This window comes from Loxodonta africana, chromosome 1 (genome assembly GCF_030014295.1).
Source record: "Loxodonta africana isolate mLoxAfr1 chromosome 1, mLoxAfr1.hap2, whole genome shotgun sequence".
Taxonomy (NCBI): Eukaryota; Metazoa; Chordata; class Mammalia; order Proboscidea; family Elephantidae; genus Loxodonta; species Loxodonta africana.
In genome coordinates, this window is record NC_087342.1 from 158,096,140 (window position 1) to 158,124,055 (window position 27,916).

General features: G+C 36.6%; 1 protein-coding gene and 1 long non-coding RNA gene across 3 annotated transcripts in view; one reads left to right on the forward strand and one right to left on the reverse strand.

The window, feature by feature from the left end:
- The window catches only part of LOC135231883 (uncharacterized), a 99,714-nt gene extending 94,651 nt beyond the window's left edge, over positions 1-5,063 (reverse strand). The window contains exon 1 of the long non-coding RNA XR_010322535.1: positions 4,548-5,063. This is a non-coding gene — a long non-coding RNA (uncharacterized LOC135231883). The remainder of the gene's footprint in view (positions 1-4,547) is intronic.
- The window catches only part of MANEA (mannosidase endo-alpha), a 39,659-nt gene continuing 15,917 nt past the window's right edge, over positions 4,175-27,916 (forward strand). Inside the window, exons 1-3 of one of the 2 annotated variants that reach the window (XM_003404337.4) lie at positions 4,175-4,341; positions 17,255-17,833; positions 27,463-27,572. In XM_003404337.4, coding sequence (XP_003404385.1) covers positions 17,290-17,833; positions 27,463-27,572 — 654 coding nt within the window. In that variant the 5' untranslated portion in view covers positions 4,175-4,341; positions 17,255-17,289. Of the gene's footprint in view, positions 4,342-4,367; positions 4,525-17,254; positions 17,834-27,462; positions 27,573-27,916 lie in introns of those variants that run through there. The other variant, XM_023543738.2, reaches the window with a different exon arrangement.

Consider the following 27,916-nt stretch of genomic DNA (forward strand, 5'->3'; position numbering starts at 1 on the left):
CAAATCATGGATAACACTGTGAAGAATGGAAATTCTAGAATACTTAATTGTGCTCATGAGGAACCTGCACATAGGCCAAGAGGCAGTCATTCAAATGGAACAAGGTGATGCTCTGTGGTTTAAAGTCAGGAAAGGTGTGCGTGAAGGTTGAATCCTTTCCCCCTACTTATTCAATCTGTATGCTGAGTGATTAAGCTGGGAAACTGGACTATATGAAGAATGCAGCATCAGGATTGGTGGAAAACTCATCCACAACCTACTATATGCAGATGACACAACATTGCTTGCTGAAAGTGAAGAGGACTTGAAGCACTTACTGATGAAGATAAAAGACTACAGCCTTCAGTATCGATTATACCTCAACATAAAGAAAACAAAAATCCTCACAATTGGATCAATAAGCAAAATCATGATAAATGGAGAAGACTGAAGTTGTCAAGAATTTCATTTTACTTGGATCCACAATCATCACCCATGGAAGCAGCAGTCAACAAATCAAATGACACATTGCATTGGGCAAATCTGCTGCAAAAGATCTCTTTAAAGTGCTAAAAAGCAAAGATGTCACTTTAAGGACTAAGGTGCACCTGACCCAAGCCATGGTGTTTTCAATCGCCTCATGTGTATATGGGAGCTGACAGTGAATAAGGAAGACCAAAGAAGAATTGATGCCTTTGAATAATGGTGTTGGTGAAGAATATTGAATGGACTGCCAGAAGAATGAACAAATCTGTCTTGGAAGAAGCATATCCAGAACGTTCATTAGAAGTGAAAATGGCGAGACTTTGTCTCACATAGTTTGGACATGTTATCCAGAGGGAACAAACCCGGGAGAAGGACATCATGCTTGGTAGAATAAAGGGTCAGCGAAAAACAGGAAGAGCCTCAACGAGATGGATTGACACAGTGGCTGCAACCCTGGGCTGTGGCATAACAACGACTGTGAGGACGGCGACAGGACCAGGCAGTGTTTCATTCTATTATACATACAGTCACTATGAGTCAGAGCCAGTTTGACGGCACCTAACAACAACAATTCTATATTGTTTTCAGGGAACTACTTAACAAAACAAAACAAAATCTACATATACGATAAATGTAAAATTGGATTTGGTAATCATTACAGTCATGCCATAATTGAAAAAAATGTCAAAATTTAGCATGGAAGAATATCATATAAATGTTCCTCAGCAAAACATTGTTTTCCTACATTCTGGGAATGCAGGAGAAAAGAATACATAATCTATACAAAATACTTTGAAAAAAAGTGATGTGGAAAGAAAAAGATATAGCAAACTGACAACAATGTCCCTTCAGTGTCATCTCAACACTCCTGGCCAGTATGGAGAAACAAGAAGAACACAGTTGCAAAATTGGGTATCAGCTGCAATCCCAAACCAGGACATAAATACTACTGTGCAATGAATCTAACAGCTAGAGAAGATGATGCAATGAGAATTTACTTACCCCAACTTATTTACACTGGCAGGTCGAGATTAGCCAAAAGTTTTTAAGCAATGTGGTGTGCATTAGCATTTCATTCAACATCAGAAATCTATTACCATAATAATTCCCACTAACTATTAGAGTAGGATACAATGGTTATCTTAATAGGTGCATAAAAGGCATTTAAGAAAATTAAATAGTTGATTATGACAAAAAATAAAATATCCAGCAAATTGGAAATAGAATAACACAATAAACTGTCCACCAAAAACCCACAGCAAACATCATACTTCCTGATAGAACTTTAGAAATACTACAGTAAAGACAAGAATAAGATATAGATGTTATCACTACATCCATTAAACTTTGTACAGAAAGTATAACAAAGAAAAGATTTATTAAGTAAAAAAGGAGCAAATTATCTTTATTTATGAATAACTGTCTATATAGAACAGAAGAGAGCAAAGAAATAAAACAAACAACAAATTCATCAATGTTCTAGATATGAGATCAATACACAAAATTTTATGTCATTTTTACACAACAGTAATAACCAACTATAAAATGAAAATTAAAGAAAGATACCTTCCATTTGAGCAGTAATAAGTTACTGTAGCCTATGTTTTTATACAATGAAAGATGAACAAGACCTTTAATAAGGAAAATTACAAAGCATTACAAAACATAAAAGAACTGAACAACAGAGAAATATACCATGTTCATGGTTAAGGACACAATTCTCCCTAATGTATATAAAAAAAAAATGTATAAGTTAAATTTAATTCCAATCAAGATCCAAATAGGATTTTTTATCAGTCTTAGCTGACTGATCCTAAAACTTACATGAAAGAGCAAAGAACCAAGAATAGCTAAGGCAATTTAAGAGAAGAATCAGAAGGAAGAGATGAAGGAGAATGTTTGAATGATTGAGTTGAATGAATAGGTGTTCCTCATATTATTCTCTGCCCCTTTCTGTGTCTAAAATATTTCCTAGTTAAACTTTAAAACTTTTGGAAGAAAATAAAAGAGACTATCTTATGAGTGCAGATAGAGAAGAATCTTGTAACCGAGAAAGCCAAAAGCATAATAATAATGTAAACTACTGTTAAACCTAAAATTACTATTAACTAGCATTTTTTAAAATACACAGCTTTTTTGATCATCAGAAGATACCATAACAAACTAAGAGAAGATACTTGGAACACATATAACTGACAAGAGAGTTGCATTTGACTACAAAAATATATAAAGATTATCTATAAGTTAACTTTCAAAAGCAAAGAACCCCATAAAAAATGAAGAAAAATTGAGAGCAGGCATTTCATAGAAACCTAAACAGCTGAACAGCAATATAAAAAGATGCATGAGTCTATTAGAACTGGGGGAAATGCTAATTAAAAGAAAAAATGGGCAGCCAAAAATTGAACAGCCTAACAATAGCAGGTGTACTGGATAGTGATATACCAGTGTAGAGGATGTGAAATGGATTTGGACAGTTGAGTCTCAAAACTTGAATGTTTTGTGAAAAAAGAAGCTAAAGGGGGAAAAAAAATACAGTATGATTCCACTTACATAAAGTACAAAATGAAGACAACTGTATTTTTAGGGAATTATGCATATGTAACTATTTTTAAAAAGCATAGGGATGAGTAATATAAAATTCTGCATAATGTTTATTTCTGGTTGGGAGAGAAGGACATGCTTTTAGTGAAACCCTTCCAGAAGACTTCAAAGACACTGGAATTTTCCTATTTCTTAAGGTTTATAGTGGGTATCTGGGTATTCTTTGCATTACTCTTCTTTAAAATGTATATGTATGGCCCACACTCATATATGTATATTTCACAATTAAAATTGTTTAAAAAGATCTGTTGAGATTTCGAAAGTTCCTATAAATTTCTCATATTGGTAAGTTCTAGCCTGCTGAGTCAGGATTTCCTGGTAACTGTGTAACCAAAACAAAATACAGAATTCTCTTGGTTTTTGAAGCTGATATAAGATGGGAACCTTCAGTTGTAATTTCAAAATTCTTGTTTTTTCAAACCACCCTTATTGTTCTTGATATTTCTATAAGTACATGGATAAAAACGTAGTTTTATAAAATTGCATTTGCAAATTTCTTCAAAATGTCATCTTTATCTGTTTATCTACAGCTTCTATGCCAAAAAAAAAAAAAAAAGCAAACTTAAAAAGCTTGAAAACCACCAGTGTACTAGAGTTAAAAACAATTTTTGAATGCATCCCATCAAAAAAGCTGGCCTTTATTAGTGAGGGCTTCCCAACTGAGGTTTAGGAGACAGTTTCTATGCGAGGGGTGTATCATCTTTAGTGGCAGAAAGAGAGTTCAGCTGTCTCTGCTCCGCTCCTTTTCTCCAGTTCTACGGGATATCATTAAATGCTCTCTCCTCTTTCATTCATGCCTTTCTAGTACTTCATAAAAAAAGAGGGGCTTGTGGCCGCCAGGAGCCTTGATGGTGCAGTAGTTAAAAGCCCGGCTGCTCACCAAAAGGCTGAGCAGTTCAAATCCACCAGCGCTCCTTGGAAACCTCACAGGACAGCCCTACTCTGCCCTATAGCTTCGCTGTGGTCGGAATCCACTCCACGGCATGGGTTTGGGGTTATCTTTGGCTCTCGCAGCTGCCTGGTTCACTGCTGACGGGAGCCCCGCCCACTCAGTGAGCCCCGCCCACTCAGTGAGCCCCGCCCACTCAGTGAGCCCCGCCCACTCAGTGAGCCCCGCGCCCGCCTTTCGCGGCTGCTGGAACGCCCTGCGCGCCTTTTGGGAGGCTGGGCTGGTTGGGCTCGCCCGGGAACAGCTGCCGGTTTGCGCTCTACTCCCTGCCTCTGCCCTGTGCAAGCCGAGCCCCTGCTGTCGGCCGGGAGTCCCAGAACCTGGTGAGTACCTTGAGGATTCAGACCCCGGCAGACGCGGCTACAGTGGGCGTCGGGCCTACCCCGAGCGCCTGCGCGCCCGGCCTGTCAGCCAATCTGCTCGCGGCTCTCCTGCTGCCGCCCTTTGACCCCCCGCCCCTCAGGCTGTCGGCGGTAGTCGCGGAACTGCGAGCTACGCATCCCCAGGTGCACCTCTTTGTCACTCTTACCTCCTGATTTTGTCTAGATTGATTTTATTGCTCTCTCTCGTGCGTTTTCGGACCTGCTGGGCCGTCTCCGCCAGGTCGTTGGAGTGCAGCCTCCTCCCGCCTCGGTTTCCGCCTCTATCCGCAGCAATTTGGAAATCCCGGGACTGGCGGAAGCTCTCCAACGCCCTGTCCTTTTGCTTCTCTCTCGAGGCTCGGCCTTGAGCCCACGAGGATAGTTGAAGGATCGAGGCCTACCCGGCTTGGGTTGCGGCTGCCGGGCCGCTGCCGAAGATGGCTGTCGCTGCCTGTCTCCAGAGCCTTAGGGTGTCGGGAGAGAGCAAGAATGGAGAGGCCACCGCAGGAATGATCGCCTGTCAGCATGTTTAGCATTGTCATCCTAAACTGTTATCCTTTGCTAAGTCTCAGGATGCAGCTATGCTGGACTAGCACCTGTTTCCCTTTTCCAAAGGAACAGATTGAAATAGTCATAACTGACAGTTTATTTTCGCTTTATCGTTGCAAGACCCAACGGATAAGTGTTAGGGGGAAATATGGAAGTGCTTTAAAAAATATATGATGATACTTATTATATGAACTAAAACAAAACAAAATATATATGACTAGAATGGGATAGTTTTAGGCAATATTTTGAAACCTGAAAGAATCCATTGCCATCAAGCTGATTGCGACTCAGAGCAATCTTACAGGACAGAATAGAACTGCCCCATAGGGTTTCCAAAGAGTGGCTGGTGGACCTTTTGGTTAGCATCTGTGCCACCAGGGCTCCATATTTTGAAAGAAATAAAATCTAGATATTGGTGATACTAAGTCATTTGCAAGCTACTTGCATGACAATGCATTTCTTCATCCATATTGAAGTATATTTAAATCCTGAAAAAAAAAAAAAAAAAAAGCGGTGGAGTGCAGTGAACCAAAAAAACCCACTGCCATCCACTTGATTCCGACTCATAGCGACCCTATAAGGACAGAGCAGAACTGCCCCGTAGAGTTTCCAGGGAGCGCCTGGCAGATTCGAACTACTGACCTCTTGGTTAACAGCCGTAGCACTTAACCACTAGGCCACCAGGGTTTCCAGGCTCTAAGTTTAAGACATTTCCAGACCCGCTGCTGTTATTGAAGTGATGAATAGTGAATGTATGATCAAAAACACAAACCTGTCTCCAGATTAAATTTGGGCTGTAGTTCATGGAGTAAAAAGTAGGTAACCATTAATAAATGTTTTCTAAGTCCTTCATTATTAAGTGAAAACATGGCCACATGACAAAAGTTAAAGTGGTGTGTTCTCCAAACATGATTTGTCTAATACCTATAGGAACGCGTAATAGTATGGGAAGCAAGTGTTTTTGCTCCATAGCTGGACTTGCTCTGCCAGTTGATAGTTGTTTAGCCTACCTTTACTTAGCCATTAGCTATTTACTAGCTCAGAGACTTTGAAAAGGGTACCAACTGCTCTGTACTTCAGTTTCCTCATCTGTAAAATGGAGTGAAGAGTTCCTATGTCATAGGGTTGATTTGAAGATTAAAATATATTCATGTGGCACTTTTAGAAAAGAACCTGAATCAAAGTAAATGTTCAATTCATGTTAGCCCTGGATATGATCATGATTTTTATCAATGTTATTACTCTCATTTCTGGTTCATATGTTCTGATCTTGCTGGACCTCTTCTTCTTTATTACTTCTTTCTTTCATTATCATGCTCTAGTTTACTGTTCAAAGGTTTACCCAGTAATATTTTTCCATCAGCATCTCTACCCATCGATGATGCCAGTTTTCATCCATAGGAGAGGAGGCATACTGAATTCCAAAACCATCTGCTACTGCAGATTTTGAAATTCACAAGTGCATCACAATGAAAACAAACAAATGAACAAACAACAAAGGAAGTTATGACACATTGCCTGGAAATAGTATCCTACAAATTTTGTTTTTCAAAATTGACTTGCTAATATTAAATTCAAAGTAACATTCTAGAATTTGCTTTTTTATGAGTGACTGTTTCTGGTGTTTTTTAATTTCTATTATATAGAATCTGAAATTTGAAAGGATAATCTTAGTGCTTAGCTATGTTCTAGACACTACTAGGAATTTGTACTAATACTGATGTGTGTAACCATCACTTCAGCCCTGACAGGTGAGGAAATTTGGCTCACAGAAGTTAAATAACTTGTCCAGTATCATGTAGTTGATAAGTGGAGGAGGACTTCCTGACTTGGAAAACAAAATTTCCTAGATGGTGCTCACCAACTTCTCACCCCTCCCTCAGTATTTATTCAATGCCTACTTTTAGTTCCTGCGTGGTGTAAACAGTTAAGCACTCACCTGCTAGCCAAAAGGTTGCTGGTTCAAACCCACCCAGAGGTGCCTCTGAAGACAGGCCTGGCGATCTGCTTCTGAAAGGGCACACCCATGAAAATGCTATGGAGCAGTTCTACTCTGCACACATACGGTCACCATGAGTAGTTAGAATTGACTCACATGACAACGTTTTTATTTATTGACTCTTTGCTAGGCAGAGTTTTAGCACTGGCATATTCCAGGGACAAGACAGGATCTATACTGTTTGTGATAAGTACATTCTCGGAAGGAGGAGAAAAACAGATGAACCAAGTAATTTCAGAAAGTGGTACTGCTATTAAATTCAGTGATGTGAACAATGACTGTGGTAGTGATAGTGATAATTTCGAGTGGGTGTTCAGAAGTGGCATTGTGGGAGAGAAACCATTAAAGCTAAAACCATGGGGAGATTTTGGGACCTAGCAGACATATCAGAGGGAAGTACAAATATAAATTTCTTAAATTGGGAATGATTTCGGTGTATTTCAGGTACAGAAAGAACACGAGTAAGTCTGAAGCATAGTGAGGGAGAGATTGGTACACTGTGCAGTCAAAATCTGGCAGGGCCATATATCTTTCTGTACCACACTTAAGAGTTTGGACTGTATCCTAAGTGCAGTGAGAAGCCCTTCACAGAATTTTACCAGGTAATCAGAATTACTTTGAGAAAAGGACATTCCAGGTGTTAGGAAAATTAGAGGGGACCAAATGTAGAAGAAGGGATCAGAAGGTATGTCCAGCTGGGAAAGATAGTGGCTTGGACTAGGATAGTAATGGTGGAAAAAAAGATGATGGATGAACTTGGAGGTTTTTGGAGGCTGAAGCAACAGAGCTTATGTCTGATTAGATGCAGTAGGTGAGGGACAGAAAGTAGTCAAGGATGACTTGAAGATTTTTTATTTCAGCATTTGTTGGAGGTAACCAAAACCAAAGCAAACCCTTTGCCATTGAGTTGATTGCAACTCATAGCTGATTGTGAGGATGGTGCAGGACTGGGCAGCATTTTGTTCTGTTGTACATAGGGTTGCTGTGAGTCAGAACCAACTGGATGGCACCTAAAAAACAACAGTGCTATTTACTGAGGTGGGGAAGTCTTGGTTAATTACAATAAAACCTGTGAAAGAGGGAACGTATGTAAAGTGGAAACCTGTCACTGAAGGAAAATGCAAATATTTTCCACCTAAAAGGACCAACAGAAAAGTGGTAAGACTGTACCCTGTCAAAGGTATAAAACTTTCAAGGCCTGGAAAAACAAGGCAGTCCCATTAAGTTCTGTTTCCCACAGGTTTCACTATGCTATATGTAAAAGTCCTTAATAATATTAAATGGTTCAAGTGTGTATTTTAATTGATGGAAGGTAAAAGTGTGTATTTTAATTGATGGAAGATAGTATATAGTTAATCTAGTCCAATATCTTTAAAGATAGAAAACTGCAGCCCAATGAGATTAGGATTTTTATTCCATAGCTCTTGATTAAGCCATGATTAACTCAGTTATTCAGTCCGTAAAGTGGGAGTGTTGAAAAGTGTCCCACTGTAGTTGTTCTCAGGGCCCGCTCCCCAACTGAAAGTGCAATCAACACTCTACCCTCTTCCGTCTCTTGTCCCAAATTTCTGCTTTCTTCAGGTTGAAATGGAAACATTTTGTCTAGTACAAGTTTTCTATCAATAGCCCTAATTGATCTTTAAAAGAAAATGATATCATTGAATTTGGTAAGTTTAGCATTAGGCAGAGAAAGCCCAAATCTAACTTAAATAATTTATGGCAAAAGATTTTTAACTTAAGTCAAATAATACTAAAAACAATTCAATATAATTCAGTGATGATTCAGAAGCTGTTTAAAGGTATTATGATGCATAAGAAGGAAACCCTGGTGGCGTAGTGGTTAAGTGCTACAGCTGCTAACCAAAGGGACGGCAGTTCAAATCCGCCAGACACTCTTTGGAAACTCTATGGGGCAATTCTACTCTGTCCTATAGGGTCCCTATAAGTCGGAATTGACTCGACGGCACTGGGTTAATGCATGAGAGTACTTCATTATTGTACCTATGATACACACACACACACACACAAACACACGCAGTTCTGGATAGGTACATTTTTCCTGTCTGTAGTAATGAATAAGGAAGACTGAAGAAGAATTGATGCCTTTGAATTTTGGTATTGGCAAAGAATGTTGAATATACCATGGACTGCCAAAAGAATGAACTACTCTCTCGGAAGAGGTTCAGCTAAAATGCGCCGTAGAAGCAAGGCTGGCAAGACTTCATCTCACATACTTCAGACATACTATTAGGAGGGATCAATACCTGGAAAAGGACATCGTGCTTGGTAAAGTGAAGGGTCAGTGAAGAAGAGGAAAACCCTCAATGAGACGGTTTGGCACAGTGTCTGCAACAGTAGCCTCAAGTATAACAACGATTGTGAGCATGACGCAGGACTGGGCAGTGCTTGGTTCTGTTGTACATAGTGTTGCTATGAGTCGGAACTGAATCGACAGCACCTAACAATAACGATGACATAGTTATCTCTGAAACTTGTTGTCAACTTCTATCTGCTTTTGTGATATGAATCTAAAGGCTTTCATCTTATACTAAGCAATTTATATGTAGTGTCAGCATAGGTCACTTACTGAAATGGCATTTTTAAATTTGTTAAATATTAACTTTGTAAATACAATTAATTGCTTTAAAAAAATAAACAGTTATAATATTTTCCTCTTTAGTATTTAATAGTCTTTCAGATAAAGCTGTGGTTTGGTTATTTGTTAAAAAAGAATGAAGTTGTACACCTGTAGATTGAGTTCCCAGACAGCCCATTTTCTTCCAAAATTCTAAAATAGAATTTTAGCTATCGCATATTGACATTCTGTTTTTGGACAATCCTAAACGCAAAGTTATTTAAGAGTAACAAAAAATACCATTTATCCACTCAGAAGATTGATCTAAGATTCAGCAATTTCTAGGGAAGAGGAATTAGAAATTACTTCTCTCTGCTCTTGAGGAATTTATAATCTAAGGCAAGTATTGACTGGTGGAAGACTGAGGTAGTGCCATCGCAGAAACAAACAGCAAGTTTGGTGTATAATAATACCTCAGCTATCAAGGTAATAGAAGGATGAGATTATGCCCAACAGAATTTGTGTTAAGCAAAGGTTAAAAGTGTTTACAATGAAAATGACCTAGGCAAGGAAGTCTCGCATACAGAAACTGATTTAGTAAGTTGCAGGTGTGCTTTCTAGTATTAGTTATATTTATCTTCAGTGGTTTCCTACAGAGTAAGATTAGAAAAAAAAAATAAAAAAAAAACAGCAGAAGTCTGTGTAATGTAATAATGAATATCTGATTCTGAGATGGAATAAGAGCAAATATTTTTTGAAATAATAATTGATATCTCACACTGTTTATGAATCTTTTGGATCTCTTGGCTAGCTGGATACATCTAATATTTTTTTTTATTAGCTCTTACTTGACCTCCAAGTCAAAAGCTAGCATTACAAAACATAAAAAGTACAAAACACAGAACTAGGAACCATAGAAATACGTATAATCTCTGAGTAATGTAACCTGTCCTTCTCTTAATAGCCAGGTAGGAGGGGTAAAATAGAGCATCCATAAATGAACATTTTGTGTTTTGTGTTAATGTGTGGACCTGGGAAATGAACCTAACAAATGTAAAAAAGTTTCAGAGTTTCAAAATTATTTGTTTTCTACACTTCTTTTTTATTTATTCTTAAATCCAGTTAGTATTTACTACTTGGTTAATTTCTTTCACATGTACTATCTTCTGTGGTTCACAGAACAATTTTGGCAGAAGACAAAATAGGCATTGTGCTCTTTTTTTAGGAAGAGGTTAAGTCACTTGCCAATGGTCATGTAACTAGGTCAGCATAGCAGATTTGAACTTAGGTCTTCAAATACCAAAATCAGTATTCTTCCCATGATATGTCCTGACTCTTCCACACATTTTACCACTCAGCTAAAGTCAACATTTCAAAAATCAGTGTCTTAGAGTTTTTCTGCCATTCCTTGTGATTGATCATAATTTAATAACATCGATGATTTCCTTATAAAATACATACCCCTAAAAACCTTTTTCTTTCCCCTATAAAGGATTACATTCTAATTTTAGAAAACAGAGTAATAAAATACCAATGTGTTTTCTTACTCAGAGGTAACCATTATACATGTTTAAGTATATATCTTCCTCTACATGTATGTGTTTTTATTATAGTTGAGGTCATATTATGTCCACAAAAATACTTTTCTGCTTTTATGGCTTGCCAAAGTTTACAATTTCTTCTTTAATCAAAAGGAAGGATTTATTTTTATCTCAATGAGTTAGAAATTTCAATACAACGAATTATACAGGCAGGTCAAAATAATTTATTTTCCCTTTATTCTTATCCAGTTGAACAGGGCTTCCATGTTCTACAATGTAGCTCATATGTGTTTTACTCCCTGGAGCTATGCAATGCAGTGCTTGTAAGAACTGTGTGAGTTGGTCCTTCCTGGAAATAACCAAGTATTGTGGAAGAAATACACAGTCATTGTGCCAAAAAGAATTGTTCGACATTCAACCATTTCAGCAAGTAGCATATGATCAACAGCCAATGGTACTGAAGGAAGAAGCCCAAGCTGCGTGAAGGCGTTGGGGAAAAACACGGCTCCAGGAATTGACAGAATACCGATTGAGATGTTTCAACAAATGGATGCAGTAATGGAAGTGCTCACTTGTCTATGCCGAGAAGTTCGGAAGACAGCTAGCTACCTGGCCAGTCAAATGGAAGAGATCCATATTTGTGGCCATTCAAAGAATGGTGATCCAACAAAATGTAGAAATTATCAAACAGTATCGTTAATATCATACATAAGCAAAATTTTGCTGAACGTCATTCGAAAGCAGTAAGAGCAGTATATGGACTGCCAGAAATTCAAGTTGGATTCAGAAGAGGACATAGAACTAGGGATATCATTGCTGATGTGAGATAGATCTAGGTTGAAAGCACAGAATATCAGAAAGATGTTTAGCTGTGCTTTATTGACTATGCAAAGACATTCAACTATGTGGTTCATAACAAATTATAGATAACATTTCAAAGAATGGGAATTGCAGAACATTTAATTGTGCTCATGAGGAAACTGTACATAGATGAAGAGGCAGTCCTTCAGACAGAACAAGGAGATACTTCATGGTTTAAAATCAGGAAAGGTTTGTGTCAGGGTTGTATCCTCTCACCATACTTATGCAATCTGTAGCTGAGCAAATAATCAGACAAGCTGGACTACATGAAGAAGAATGCAGCATCAGGTTTGAAGGAAGACTAACAACCTGTGATATGCAGATGACACAGCCTTGAGTGCTGAAAATGAAGAGGACTTGAAACACTGATGAAGATAAAAGACTTCAGTATGGATTACACCTCAATATAAAGAAAACAAAAATCCTCAAAACTGGACCAATAAACAACTTCATGGTAACCGGAGAAAATATTGAAGTTGTCAAGGATTTCATTTTACTTGGATCCGCAATTAACACGCACGGAAGCAGCAGTCAGGAACTCAAACTACACATTAAAAAAAAAAAAAAACCAGTACCAACTACATATACATTGCATTGGGCAAATCTGCTGCAAAAATACCTCTTTAAAGTGTTAAAAACTAAAAATGTCGCTTTTAGAACTAAGGTGCACCTGACCCAAGCCATGGTGTTTTCAGTTGCCTCGTATGCATGCAAAAGCTGGAGAGTGAATAAGGAAGACCAAAGAATTGATACCTTTGAATTATGGTGTTGGCGAGAAATACTGAATATGCTGTGGACTGCCAGAATGAACAAGTTTGTCTTGGATGAAGTATAGCCAGAATACTCCTTAGAAGCAAAGATGGTGAGACTTTGTCTCGTACACTTTAGACATGTTATCAGGAGAGACCAGTCCCTGAAGGACATCATGTTTGGTAGAGGGTTGGAGAAAAAAGGAAGTCCCACAGTGAGAAGGATTGACACAGTGGCCACAACAGTGAGCTCAAGCGTAATAATGATCATGAGGATGGCACAGGGTCGGGCAGTGTTTCATTCTGTTGTACGTGAGGCTTCTTTGAGTTGGAATGGACTCAATTGCACTTAACAACAGCATGTTAACTGCTTGTGCCCTCCAGTTTGCTGGCGGGATTCTTTTTTCCTTTTTAATTGTGAAATAATTTTAGACTTACAGAAAAAATTTTAACAGATGCCTTAAGAGACATAGAGGATGAACAGATACTTTTTAAAATAAAATTTAAAGAGTGAGAAGGATTAAGTAGAAGGTTCAGTTCTAAAAAAATGAGCAAAGATTCAATAAAATAATAGGAGTCCCTACAGAAGAAAAGCAAAGCAGTGAAATAGAACAAATATTAAAATAATAATTCAAAATATTGCTTAAAACAAGAAAAAAAGATGTCAATAGGCTAGTTAATTTGATAATTGGAAGACAAGGGAGTTTCTGTGTGATTACTTCTGTTTTATCTATGAAATATAAGAAGAGAGTAAGGGAAGTTGAAGATGTACTAGCAGGTTTTATGAAAGAAGGAGAAGGAATGAAACGGTCCCATTTAGGCGAGAAAAGTGAGCATGCCAGGCTGTTTGTAATTTATGGTCATGAATTCAGAGTGAGAAGTCAGCCTGGTTTTGTGTTTTTTCTCTAGTATCATTCCGTGATTGTGGAGCAAGCTCAAAACGGGCATCAGTTATTTGAAGTTTTATCAGGCATGTGTTAGGAAGGGAGAAGAATAAAGGAAGTTAAGAATATTTGCAACTGAGGCATTGTATAGTCTGTGCTCGGCCGTAGACTATAAGCTGTGTCAGTAGAGAGAAAACATGAAGGAATAAATGAATAGTGTAATAGGGTTAGTGGATTGGACATCTCAATAAAGTCAAGGAATTGGCAGAATGAAGACACTAAACTGAAGAGCTTAAAACGTGGATGGTTATGTTTGGAAAGTAGAAGGCTGGCACAGTTATTGAAAATGAAAAGATCAAGGATATGACATTTCAGTTGGTGAAGTGGAGCGGAGGAATAGCTCATTAGAAGCGAAGGAGTCAAAGAATTGGTAGACTAAGCTAGTGAATGGGACATTCATGTTGATGATGGAGTCACTAAGAATGGTAATGGAAATAGGCTGAGAAGGAAAGAAGACAGTAAATCAGTTGCTGGAATCTTCAGTGAATACCCACAACCACTGCTGTCAGTGAATAAAAAAAAAAAACAATTTTTTTTTTTTTTTTATAAAATCCCCCAACTCAGCTACCTATTCTTTTGCTAAAGTACCTTCAGAAAATGGTAAAATCTGATGGCTTGAACTTCATTTTTTTTAATACCTGTTTTATCTTTCTAATCTAAACTGATTGTGCCAATATTTTGTTTCCAAGCTTTCAGTGGCCCCCTGTGGTCTACCAGAGTAACTGTTCTCTCACTTAGGTACAGTGGTTTCAACAGCCACTATAGCTTTATCTTACCTCATTTCCTTGGTTACTGTGCTGCAGCTAAAAGAGGGCTTGCTGTTTCATAAACAAATCCTTCCTCATCCAGTGTATCTTTGGGCATACTGCTTCCCCTGCCATTTATAGCCATTCTCTCTTTTCATTTCTTATCACCAGCCTATGTACATTGTACTCATTCTTTAAGCATTTTATAAAATTTTGCTGTAGAGTGTTTTTTTTTTTTTAACTACTTAATTTATATGGCGTTTCATTCCTTTATATATCTATTTCAGTTCTCTTCTGGCACTTCTCTGAGTTATACTTATTTGTATACTTCTCTTCCCCTTTCATGGACTCTAAGCAGCTTGAGGATAAGAACTGTGTCTTACCAATCAACCTATTTCATGTGGCACCTAGCATGATGTTTTCTACATATACAGTTGCTCAGTTGAAATTGGATTACACAGTTCTTACATTTTGTTTTCTAGAAAATCTTGGCTATCCCAACCAGTAAAATAAAATTTTGTTTGTTCCTTAGAAAGGAAAAAGGACTCAACTATTTTGTCCTATTAAAGTTAACTGTGTCTCCTTTTATAACGGTTGAAGTAGTATGTCTTATTTTATTGATTGCTTATATAACATACTTTAATGAGCTCAGCCTGGTGGTTGTAGCCACAGTGCATCCATGTATTAATACTATCAAAATATAATACAAACTTTATGGGAGGAAAAAATAAATAAAACCCTATTGCTGTTGAGTCAAGTTGACTCCAACTCATAGCGACCCTATGGGATAGACTAGAACTGTCCCATAGGGTTTCCAGGGAGTGGCTGGTAGATTCCAACTGCCAACCTTTTGGTTAGCAACCGAGCTCTTAATCACTGAGCCACCAGGGCCCCTTATGGCAGGAAGGAGTCCCAAATTAGCCTTGAAACAATAAAAAAGTTGGAAAATCTCATTTTCAAAGTTTTGGAAAGGGAATATTTAATATGAAACATATTCTTCAGACCAGAAATTAACATAGTTATTAAATCAAAACCCCCAAACCCATCTACCTATTCTTTTACATAAAGTCCACTTTCATGACTTTTTATATGAGAGAGGAAGAGGGAATTGATGTGAGGGAACACAGGGACGGAGAAGAGTCAGGACATCACGTGAACTGTCAGAGAAGGTTTAGTAATATTTCCCAAGAGTTTTGTGTATTTTATGTACAGTTACTTGTATATAGACATGTAAATAGATGCAAAGCATACATAGACCATATTTACATATAAGTATGCATATCAAATTTTTTGTACAGGGTGTATATCCATAGCCATCTATGTATGTGTGTGTGTGTGTTTAAATAAAATTCTCTACAGGCAATATGAAATGAAGATTGGTTAAGTTATGTTTTTGTGGTGGGAAACTATAAAGAAAGGTGAAGGGATGGAAAATATAAAAGTCAAGCATTTGCCCATAAACAAGAAGAAAGAGCAGGGCTCATGACTGAGAGGGAGCTCGGGAGGTGGTGAGGAGCTTTTAACACTGATAATTTTCTTAACTTAGATGATGGTTACTTAAATGTTTAGCTTATAATTATACTTTAAACTAGACATATGTCTTTTATGTTATTCTTTAGGTGTGATATATTGCACAATTAAACAAGATTGACTTTGAAAAGAACCTCTATGATTTTATCTCAAAAAGAATTGTGCTTAATCATCTTAGTATTTCATTCCTGCACACATAGTAGAAGTAGCAGTTTGTAGAAGGTATTTTTTGCGTGTGTGATAGAATTACCCATTAGATTGTTTTACTTCGCTATCTCTTCTGGCAGGGTTTTAAGTTTAACTTAATTCTTTAGAATAACAACAGCATGATATATTTGTTAAAAAGTCGTATTTTATACGTGCAGTCCTTGCCAATTTTTCATCAAATACCTTTCTAATAGGAAATTTTTGTATAAAAAGACAAATATTTATGTGTGTGTTTACGTATACATACCCCTATATGTACACGGAAACTCTGGTGGCATAGGGGTTAAGAGCTATGGCTGCTCACTAGAAGGTCGGCAGTTTGAATCCAGTCAGACACTCCTTGGAAACCCTGTGGACAGTTCTACTCTTTCCTACAGGGTTGCTATGAGTCGGAATCGACCCAATGGCAATGGGCTTTGTTTTTTTGGTTTTATACATACATGTATGTGCGCACACTTAAACAAGCATAAAACACACATACAATAATACCATCTTAGAAGGTATAAGTTAGTGTTTATGACCTCTGCTCAGTAAGACTTCTCAAAGTTGTAAAATAATAAAATTAAAAAAAAAAATTGGGACTGTCAAATTTATAATATTTTTTTCCTCTGCTTTCATTTCTTTTTTATTTTGTCTGATTCTTTTCTATTTCAAAATGTTATTTTAAATGTTTGAGTACTCCCTTGTCAAATTGGTGGTTTAGTTAAAAAAAAAAGTTGAAAATTCATTTTATGGCTAGACTTTTAATATACTCACAAGTGTTTCCTTTTATTTACTATGGTCTTTTAATTTTACACTGTATTTAGAAAATTTTAGTCCATAGATATAAAAGAGTATTCCCTTTCTATATTGAATATGCAAAAAATCTGATCATATAATGAAAGTTAACTATGTTTAGCTTTCTTAAGCAAAACTCCTGAAATGTTTCTAACTAAATTGTCATGCAAATAAAGGTGATATTCCTAAAATGGTATTGCTGTGTAGTCTAGCCAGATATAGATCCTTTTGTAGACATCAATATTTGATGATTTAGTAAAAATCATAATTCCCTTCTTAAATTTTCAATGTACTTTATGCATTTTAGTTTTCATTTTGAGTATATGAGAAATATTGTTAATACCCACCCAGTGCTAATACCACTTACTAATTATCTTTTTTCCCAATAAATTACAGCAAAATATCTATTTTGGAGTTTAAAGTATGTCATCATGGCAAAGTTTCGGAGAAGGACTTGCATCATTTTGTCACTTTTCATTCTACTTATTTTCTCACTGATGATGGCTTTAAAAACTCTAAGACCAAATACAGCTACTTTTGGAGATCCTTTTGGACTTGACCTTCTGCCAGAATTTCGACAACAAGTTATTCACTTGGAGAAAAAAAATGATTCCAAAAAGAGTGACAAAATCAACAGTGAAACAAATACCAAGAATTTAAAAAGTGTAGAAATCACCATGAAACCTTCCAAACCGTCTGAACTTAGCCTGGAAGAACTGCCACCTCTGAATTATTATTTGCATGTATTTTATTACAGTTGGTATGGAAATCCACAATTTGATGGTAAATACATACATTGGGACCATCCAGTCCTGGAGCACTGGGACCCTCGAATAGCCAAGAATTATCCACAAGGGAGACATAGTCCCCCAGAGGATATTGGCTCTAGCTTTTACCCTGAGTTGGGAAGTTACAGCTCTCGGGATCCTTCTGTCATAGAAACCCACATGAGACAAATGTGCTCAGCTTCAATTGGTAATTATTGTGTGTGTGTGTCTGTGTTATGTATTTATGGATATATGTGTATATATGATTTTTTGTGGAGCATTAAATTGCTAATCTGTCTTCACATTGTTACTAATCATATTTTTAAACTCATAACATCCAAATAAACTTAAAAATCCAAGCAAGCCCCCCCATTTTTTTTTTTTCTGCAGTTCATTCTTTTTTATTTTATGGAGGTACATAACCATATAGCGTCACTCTGAGTCGAAATTGACTCAACGGCAACAGGTTTGGGTGTTTTTTTAATTGTGCTTTAAGCGAAAGTATACAATTCAAGTCAGTTTCGTACAAAATCTTATACACACGTTGTTATGTGACCCTAGTTGCTCTCCCTACAATGTGACAGCACGCTCCTCTCCACCCTATATTTCCCGTGTCCATTCAACCAGCTCCTGTCCCTCTCTGCCTTCTCATCTCACCTCCAGACAGGAGCTGCATGCATAGTCTCATATGTCTACTTGAGCTGAGAAGCACACTCCTCAGCAGTATCATTTTATAATCTTTGTCTGAGGAGTTGGCTTTGGGAATGGTTTTAGTTTTGGGCTAACAGAGAGTCTGGGGACCAGGACCTCTGGGGTCCCTCTAGTCTCAGTCAGACCATTAAGTCTGGTCTTTTTTACTAGAACTTGAGTTCTGCATCCAACTTTTCTCCTGCTCCATCAGGAATTCTCTGTTGTGTTCCCTCTCAGGGCAGTCATTGGTGGTAGCTGGGTACCATGTAGTTCTTCCAGGCTCAGGCTGATGGAGTTCCTGGCTTATGTGGCCCTTTCTGTCTCTTGGGCTCGTATTTTCCTTGTGTCTTTGGTGTTCTTCATTCTCCCTTGCTCCAGGTTGATTGACACCAATTGATGTATCTTAGATGCCACTTGCTACTCAGATGCCACTCACCAAAGTGGGGTGCAGAATGTTTTCTTAATGCACTTTGTTATGCCAGTTGACCTGGATGTCCCCTGAAACCATGATCCCCAGACCCCTGCCCCTGCTAATCTGTCCCTCAAAAGTGTTTGGTTGTATTCAGGAAACTTCTTAGCTCTTGGTTTAGTCCACTTGTGCTGACTTCCCCTGTATAGTGTGTTGTCCTTCTTGTCACCTAAAATAATTCTTGTCTATCTAATTAGTGAATACCCCCTCCCTCCCCCCTCACCCTTATAACCATCAAAGGATGTTTTCTTCTGTGTTTAAACCTTTTCTTGAGTTCTTATAATAGTGGTATCATATATTTGTCCTTTTGCAACTGACTAATTTCACTCAGCATAATACCTTCCAGATTCATCCATGTTATGAGGTGTTTCACAGATGCGTTGTTCTTTATCGATGCATAGTATTCCATTGTGTGAATATACCATAATTTGTTTATCCATTTATCCATTGATGGGCATCTTGGTTGTTTCCTTCTTTTTGCTGTTGTAATCAGTACTGCAGTGAATGTGGGTGTGCATATATCTATTCAAGAGAGGGCTCTTTTTTCTCTAGGGTATCTTCCAAGGCGTGGGATTGCTGGGTTGTATGGTAGTTTTATTTCTAGCTTCTTAAGGAAGCACTGAATCAATTTCCAAAGTGGTTGTACCATTTTATATTCCTACCAGCAGTGTATAAGTGTTCCAGTCTCTCCACAACCTCTCCTGCATTTATTATTTTGTGGTTTTTGGATTAATGCCAGCCTTGTTGTGGTGAGATGGTATCTCATTGTAGTTTTCACTTACATTTCTCTAATGGCTAATGATCCTGAGCATTCCCTCATGTATCTGTTAGCTGCCTGAATGTCTTCTTTTGTGAAGTGTCTGTTCATATCTTTTGCCCATTTTTTAACTGGGTTATTTGTCTTTATGTTGTTGCGGTTTTACAGTATCTTGTAGATTTTAGAGATTAGACACTGATCAGATTTTTTGTAGCCAAAAATTTTTTCCCAGTCTGTAGGTTGTCTTTTTACTCTTTTGGTGAAGTCTTTGGATGAGCATAAGTGTTTGATTTTTAGGAGCTCCCAGTTATCTAGTTTCTCTTTTGGTGTTTGTGCATTGTTAGTAATGTTTTATATACTGTTTATTCCACGTATTAGGGCTCCCAGTGTTGTCCCTATTTTTTTTCCATGGTGTTTATCATTTTAGATTTTATATTTAGGTCTTTGATCCATTTTGAGTTAGTTTTTGTGCATGGTGTGAGGTATGGGTCTTGTTTCATTTTTTGCAGGTGGATATACAGTTATGCCAGCACCATTTGTTAAAGAGACCATCATTTCCCTATTTAGTGGACTTTGGGCCTTTGTCAAATATCAGCTGCTCATAGGTAGCAGACAAGCACCTTTTAACCCTGTTTTTAGGTATGGTTGTTTAATTCTCAAATTTCTTCTGAATATTTTATATCTATTGATTTATAATTTATTCTCATTCCGAATTTTATTGTTATAATTTACATAAACTACAGTGATTTTTCCCATTTTAAATATACAGCTACATGATGTTTCTCAAACGTCATGGAGATTAGTTTTAAATATCTACATTATGTAATCGTGTGCGTGTGTGTGTGTGTGCGCGCGCGCGCGTATGTGTGTGTGGATTCTTTTGTTCTGCGTAATATTTTGAGACTTAACTACGTTATATCAGTTTAGTCATTTTTTGTGGGCACATAATATTCCATTGTATAATTATAGCAAATTTGTTTCTATATTCACCTGCTGGTGGACATTGGGCAGTCACATTTTAGGCATATAATATACAATTTGGTCTTGCTGTTTTTTTTTTTAACTGGTTTGACAACTTCTTTTTTAATTTCTCTATTTATATTTAATGTAATAATGATATGGTCATTTTAAATATTTCATTTTGCTATTTGTTTTCTCTTTGTCCCATCTGTTCTTTGTTCTTTTTTCCCTTTTCCTGTCTTCTCTTTCATTGAATATGTTTAGTATTTCCTTTTTTATTTTCTTCTGGCTGATTAGATATATTTCTTCATTTTATTTATTTGGTGATGCTCTAGAGCTTACAATATGCACCTTTAACTCATCATAATCTACCTTTAAGTAATAGTATAATATCTTGTGTATAATTATGTAAAGAACGTGCAACAATATATTTCATTTTTCTGCCTTTCCACCCTTTGTACTATTGTTATAATCCATTTTACCAGTACATATGTTATAAATCTCACAATGTACTGTTATTATTTAATCAATGAACTCTTTTGAAAAAATTAAAAATAAGAAAAATCTTTTATATTTATCCATATGTTTACCATTTCCATCACTCTTCATTGTTATATGTAGATACAAGTTTTTCTTCAACTCAGACAACTTCATTTAACATTTTAGTACATGTCTGATAGCAACACATTCTTTCTGTTTTTGTTTATAAATATCTTTACTTCACTTTCATTTTTTGAAGAATTTTTACTGGATATAGAATAATAGATTGAAAGCTTTTTGTTTCTTTTTAATTTCAGCATGGTCAACGTGCTGAAATTAACTTTCGCCTTTTGTTGCTTCTGATGAGAAGTCAGCAGTTATCCTCATTGTTTCCTGCCCCCCCCCACACTATTTTTCTTTCTCTTTTCTCTCCTCTGACACTTCAGTTACACATATTCAGATAAATTCATACAGTCTGCAGGTGAACAAAATGAAAAAATAAAACTGGGGGCCTGCAAATCTTTAATTTGTCAATATACCCTTTGTAAAACTTACCTGTTTAAGTTTCCTCTGTCTTGTTAGTATCCCTGGCAGTAGGACCACAAGAAGAAGTTGAGCGTTCTTGTATTTTTCTAGTTCTTTGTAAAGGTGCAGAGTTACTTTGGAGTTTATATATGTATAGAGAAGTACAGGGCTCTTTCATAAACAGAACATTGTAGAGTTCTCTGAATCTGCATCAAATATGTGCAAGATGACTTCTTCTATGGAGTAACAGTTTTGTAAATTATTGAAAAAATCCAACTTTCTAGTGTGTTGATAGTGTTAGTTTCTATGTTCTGTCTGTATTATGACATGAAATAGGCTTGGTAAATTTAGACAGCATTGCCTGTGTGTATGTATGTGCCTATCTTTACTAACTGACTTTTGAGAGGAGAGCCTTTTAAAAACTTTTTTTTCAATTTTATATTTATTTCCTATTCATATTTATTTCACACTCAAGTATTGTTATTTCAATACTGACTTGGTCTTTGTGGCTAAAAAAACTGCTTGGATGACAGAGGAAATGGTTATTCTTAAAAGCTTTTAGTTTTCTTTGTGCAAATGAACTGTATACAGGCATTTTTTCATAGCTAGAAATATTTTGTGTTTTGTAATTTTATTGCGATTAGGAAGAAAAGCTTCAGTTTACATTTAGTTTTGTGCCTGTCTAATGTCCACTTACCCTTTCACTACTACATAGTGTTCTTAGGAACATAAATTATTTCTAACATTAGTAATACGGTTATTTTTATCTTATATGTTGACAATTTCACTTTTGATGCACATGTTTTACTTTTTTGGTGGATTTTCTTCTGGGAAAAATAAACAACCACTCAATAAAAGTGACATTATAATTTATTTTTAAATAAATTATTTCATAACCAGTTAAGTATTGGATTATGTTCATTATTCTTAGAGAATAAATTGACTCTAAAAATTCTGAACATAAAACATCATTTTAATCAATGGAGTTGCATGCTGACTAGCCTTTCTCAAATTGAAGAAGATAGCAAACAGAAGCTAATGAAATTGCTGTATGATTGAATATGTTTTGACTTATCTTTAACACTCATATTTTCATATTTTTCTCTGATATAAACATCCTTTTTATTCTTAAATTGGTATATACAGTATTTATATTAGTACACTGCAAAGTCAGTTGATTTTATGCTTTTAAAATTAGTACTGTGTGTGTTTTTTTTTTTTAGTGTAAATCCTAATGGTCCAACTTTTCTTTTTTTCCCTAAAAATGTGAAATTAAAATGAAGTATTAATGTTATATTTAAACTCCAATCATTATACCATTAAAGTATAAACCCACTGCTTATCAGGGAACAAATTAAATCCTTTTATATAATTTGCATGGTTTTCATGTCTATTAAGTAAAGGATCGTATACCATATAGTCTGTCCTGGAATTTGTATTTTATCATTCTAAAGATACCAGGGGTATACTTTTTTATTTATTTTATTCAGCCTTAGAAAAAAAATTAGTGGCATAGTCAGCATAATGGCCTCCAAGATGTTCACATCCTAGTCCTTAGAATCTGTGAATATGTTTCCATACATGGCAAAAAAGGAATTAAAGCTTCAAGAAGCAATTAAGGTTGCTAATCAGCTGACTGGAAACCCTGGTGGCTTAGTGGTTAAGTGCTACGGCTGCTAATCAAAGGGTCAGCAGTTCAAATATGCCAGGCGCTCTTTGGAAACTCTGTGGGGCAGTTCTACACTGTCCTATCAGCTGACCTTGCAATAGTGGGGGCTTGTTATTCTGGATTATCCAGGTGGGCCGAGTCTAATCGCATGAGTCCTTAAAAGTGGAAGATTAGGGAAAGGAGAAGGTCAGAGAGATGCAATGGGAAAGTGACTCGACTTGCCGGTGCTGATTTTAAAAATCGAAGAAGGGGACCACAAGCCAAAGAATGTGGTGTTCTCCACAATTTGGGAATAGCAAGGAAACAAATACTCCCCTAGAGCCTTCAGAAAGGAATATACTCCAGTTTGAAAGCTTGATCTTTGCTTGGTGAGTCTCATGTCATACTTCTGACCTACAGAACTGTAATATAATAACTATATATTGCTTTAAGCTACTACCTGCTAACTTGTTATGGCAGCAATGGAAAAATCATACACTTAGCAAAGTATGTTGTTGTTGTTGTTAGGTGCCATCGAATCAGTTCCGACTCATAGCAACCCTATGCACAACAGAACAAAACATTTCCCGGTCCTGAGCCATCCTCACAATCGTTATGCTTGAGCTCATTGTTGCAGCCACTGTGTCAATCCACCTTGTTGAGGGCCTTCCTCTTTTCCGCTGACCCTGTACTCTGCCAAGCATGATGTCCTTCTCCAGGAACTGATCCCTCCTGACAGCATGTCCAAAGTATGTAAGATGCAGTCTCGCCATCCTTGCTTCTAAGGAGCATTCTGGTTGTACTTCTAAGACAGACTTGTTCGTTCTTTTGACAGTCCATGGTATATCCAATATTCTTCCCCAACACGACAATTCAAAGGTGTCAATTCTTGTTCCGTCTTCCTTATTCATTGTCCAGCTCTCACATGCATGTAATGCAATTGAAAATACCATGGCTTGGGTCAGGCACACCTTAGTCTTCAAGGTGACATCTTTGCTCAACACTTTAAAGAGGTCCTTTGCAGCAGATTTACCCAATGCAATGCATCTTTTGATTTCTTGACTGCTTCTTCCATGGCTATTGATTGTGGGTCCAACTAAAATGAAATCCTTGGCAACTTCAATCTTGTCTCCGTTTATCATGATGTTGCTCCTTGCTCCTGTTCCGAGGATTTTTGTTTTCTTTATGTTGAGGTGCAATCTATACTGAAGGCTGTGGCCTTTGCTCTTCATTAGTAAGTGCTTCAAGTCCTCTTCACTTTCAGCAAACAAGGTTATGTCATCTGCAAACCAATCCTGATGCCCCATTCTTTTTCATATGATCCAGCTTCTTGGATTATTTGCTCAGCATACAGATTGAATAGGTATGGTGAAAGAATACAACCCTGACGCACACCTTTCCTGACTTTAAACCAATCAGTACCCCCTTGTTCTGTCCAAACAGCTGCCTCTTGATCTATGTAAAGGTTCCTCATGAGCACAATTAAGTGTTCAGGAATTCCCATTCTTTGCAATGTTATCTGTAATTTGTTATAATCCACACAGTCGAATGCCTTTGCATAGTCAATAAAACACAGGTAAACATCCTTTTGGTATTCTCTGCTTTCAGCCAGGATCCATCTGACATCAACAATAGTATCCCTGGTTCCATGTCCTCTTCTGAAACCGGCCTGAATTTCTGGCAGTTCCCTGCGGATATACTGCTGCAGCCGATTTTGAATGATCTTCAGCAAAATTTTGCTTGCATGTGATATTAATGATATTGTTCTATAATTTCCACATTCGGTTGGATCACCTTTCTTGGGAATAGGCATAAATATGGATCTCTTCCAGTCAGTTGGCCAGGAAGCTGTCCTCCATATTTCTTGGCGTAAATGGGTGAGCACCTCCAGCGTTGCATCTGTTTGTTGAAACATCTTAATTGATATTCCATCAGTTCCTGGAGCCTTGTTTTTCGCCAATGCCTTCAGAGCAACTTGGACTTCTTCCTTCAGTACCATCGGTTCCTGATCATATGTCACCTCTTGAAATGGTTGAATATAGACAAATTCTTTTTGGTATAATGACTCTGTGTATTCCTTCCATCTTCTTTTGATACTTCCTGGGTCGTTTAATATTTTCCCCATAGAATCCTTCACTATTACACCTCGAGGCTTGAATTTTTTCTTCAGTTCTTTCAGCTTGAGAAATGCCAAGCATGTTCTTCCCTTTTGGTTTTCCATCTCCAGCTCTTTGCACGTGTCATTATAATACTTTGTCTTCTCGAGACACCCTTTGAAATCTTCTGTTCAGGTCTTCTACTTCATCAATTCTTCCTTTTGCTTTTGCTGCTCGATGTTCGCGAGCAAGTTTCAAAGTCTCCTCTGACATCCATCTTGGTCTTTTCTTTCTTTCCTGCCTTTTCAACGACCTCTTGCTTTCTTCATGGATGATATCCATGATGTCATTCCACAACTCATCTGGTCTTCGGTCACTAGTGTTCAATGCATTAAACATATTCTTCAGCTGGTCTCTAAATTCAGGTGGGATATACTCAAGATCATATTTTGGCTCTCGTGGACTTGTTCAAATTTTCTTCACTTTCAGCTTGAACTTGCGTATGAGCAATTGATGGTTTGTTCCACAGTCGGCCCTGGCCTTGTTCTGACTGATGATATTGAGCTTTTCCAATCTTCGTATCTTCCCACAGATGTAGTCAATTTGATTTCTGTGTTCCATCTGGTGAGGTCCATCTGTATTGTGGCTGTTTATGTTGGTGAAAGGAGGTCAGTGATGGATGGTATGCCTACGCCTACAAGGAAGACCAGTTAATAGAACTATTATTCAAATTTACGCACCAACCACTAGGGCCAAAGTTGAAGAAATAGATTTTTATCGTCTTCTGCAGTCTGACATGGATCAAACATGCAGTCAAGATGTATTGATAATTACTGGTGATTGGAATGTGAAAGTTGGAAAGAAGAAGGAGGATCAGTAGTTGGAAAATATGACCTTGGTGATAGAAACAATGCCAGAGATCGAATGATAGAATTTTGCAAGACCAACAACTTCTTCATTGCAAATACATAGCAAAGTATTATCTTCTCTTCCTTCATTTTAACACTGAGTATTGAGTTTCTACCATGTCCCAAAATTATGCTAGATTCTGGGTACATTAAAATGAGTATGTTACATTCTGTAGTCTTTTCCTTGTTTTTGACATTGGTATTTCAGAAGCTCTGGATGGATATCAACATTAGAATGTTTTTTGAAATTAGAAAATTTCTGTGTCCCTAAGGTCACAATTTTTGTTTCTCAGTGTCTTTTAAAATTTGTACATAATAGTAGCAGAAGTAGTAGAAGTTACAATATGATGGATCAGAGTTTTGAAGTTTAAATATACTTATTAACCGCTGACATGTCTTTACTTTTTTTTTTTTTCTTTTTAGAATAACAGGATTTCTATTACATTTATTTCCATAATTGTTGATTGGTGGTAGTTCCATACAGCTGTAATATTGCTACAGATGCCTGAATTTAGTTCTATTGATTGCTTTGTCTCCAGGCAGTGTGTTGTTTTTTCCTGCTTTTTCAGCTGCTGTTACGGTAACTCGCTGATTTTTCAAATGTTGAATAAGCCCCACCTGATCATGATTTATTTTCCTCTTTATGCATTACTCAGTTCTATTTGCCAGTATTTTAAAACAATTTCTTTGACCTTGTTCATGAGGGGTACTGATCTGTAGTTTTATTTTCTTGGAATAGCTTTGGTTAGTTTTTAGAGTATTATGATTACATAAAATTGAGACATATTCTCTCTTTTACTTCCTGTAAGAGATTGTGTTGTTATTATTTCCTTCTTACATGTTTGATGTAAGTCTCCAGTGAAACCATCTGTGCCTGGTGTTTTCATTGTTGTTTCATCTATAAATGTAATTTCATTAATACATATAGGACTATGAATTAGTTGTCCTCAAATATTCCCTCTCTAGATAGTAATTTTCATGGAGGCTTATATTTCTGACACTTATTTTTTAATTTATTCAGTGAAAAACTGTAAGTACATACTGCACGGAGGAACTGTAGTTCTTTACTTATTTTGAATTTTTTTATTAAAAGATACTGATGCCTAATAAAGAGTTCATAAATATTGACTGTACGAAGTAATGAAATCCCTGTAGGTAGTCTGTGAATAAGGTAAGAAAACAACCTCTTTTTATCTTTTTTATTGTTAACTATTTGGTACTTATTATACCTTTTCTAGAATATCCACAGTAATGCCTATTCCTATCTTCTTTTTTTTTTTTTTTTAAATGATCTTTTCTATTAGGTGTGCTTGCCCTGTCTTGGTACCCACCTGATTCAAAGGATGAGAATGGAGAACCTACTGATGATTTGGTACCGACTATTTTGGATAAAGCTCATAAATATAACCTGAAGGTATTTTATTTTATTTTCATGTTATATGTAAGTTAATTCTTTCATACAAGAAAATACTAATGAAAAATTTTGAAGTACTCAATTTAATTAAAAGCTTGATGTAAAAACAATGACTTGGCTATGAAAATAATTACTTGGAATTTTTTTAATGATACTATATTTCATAAAGGAAATTTCTAGAATTTAATATGAGCTCCAAACCTTGTCTAGATTACTCTTTTTCTAATCATATTTTACATTAATCTATTTATTATTTACTTCAGTAAAGAAGGAGGATTGAATGTTGTTTTTTGAAGATAAAACAGAAACTCGTGAATATTTTTATGTCTAAATGAGGTAGATAT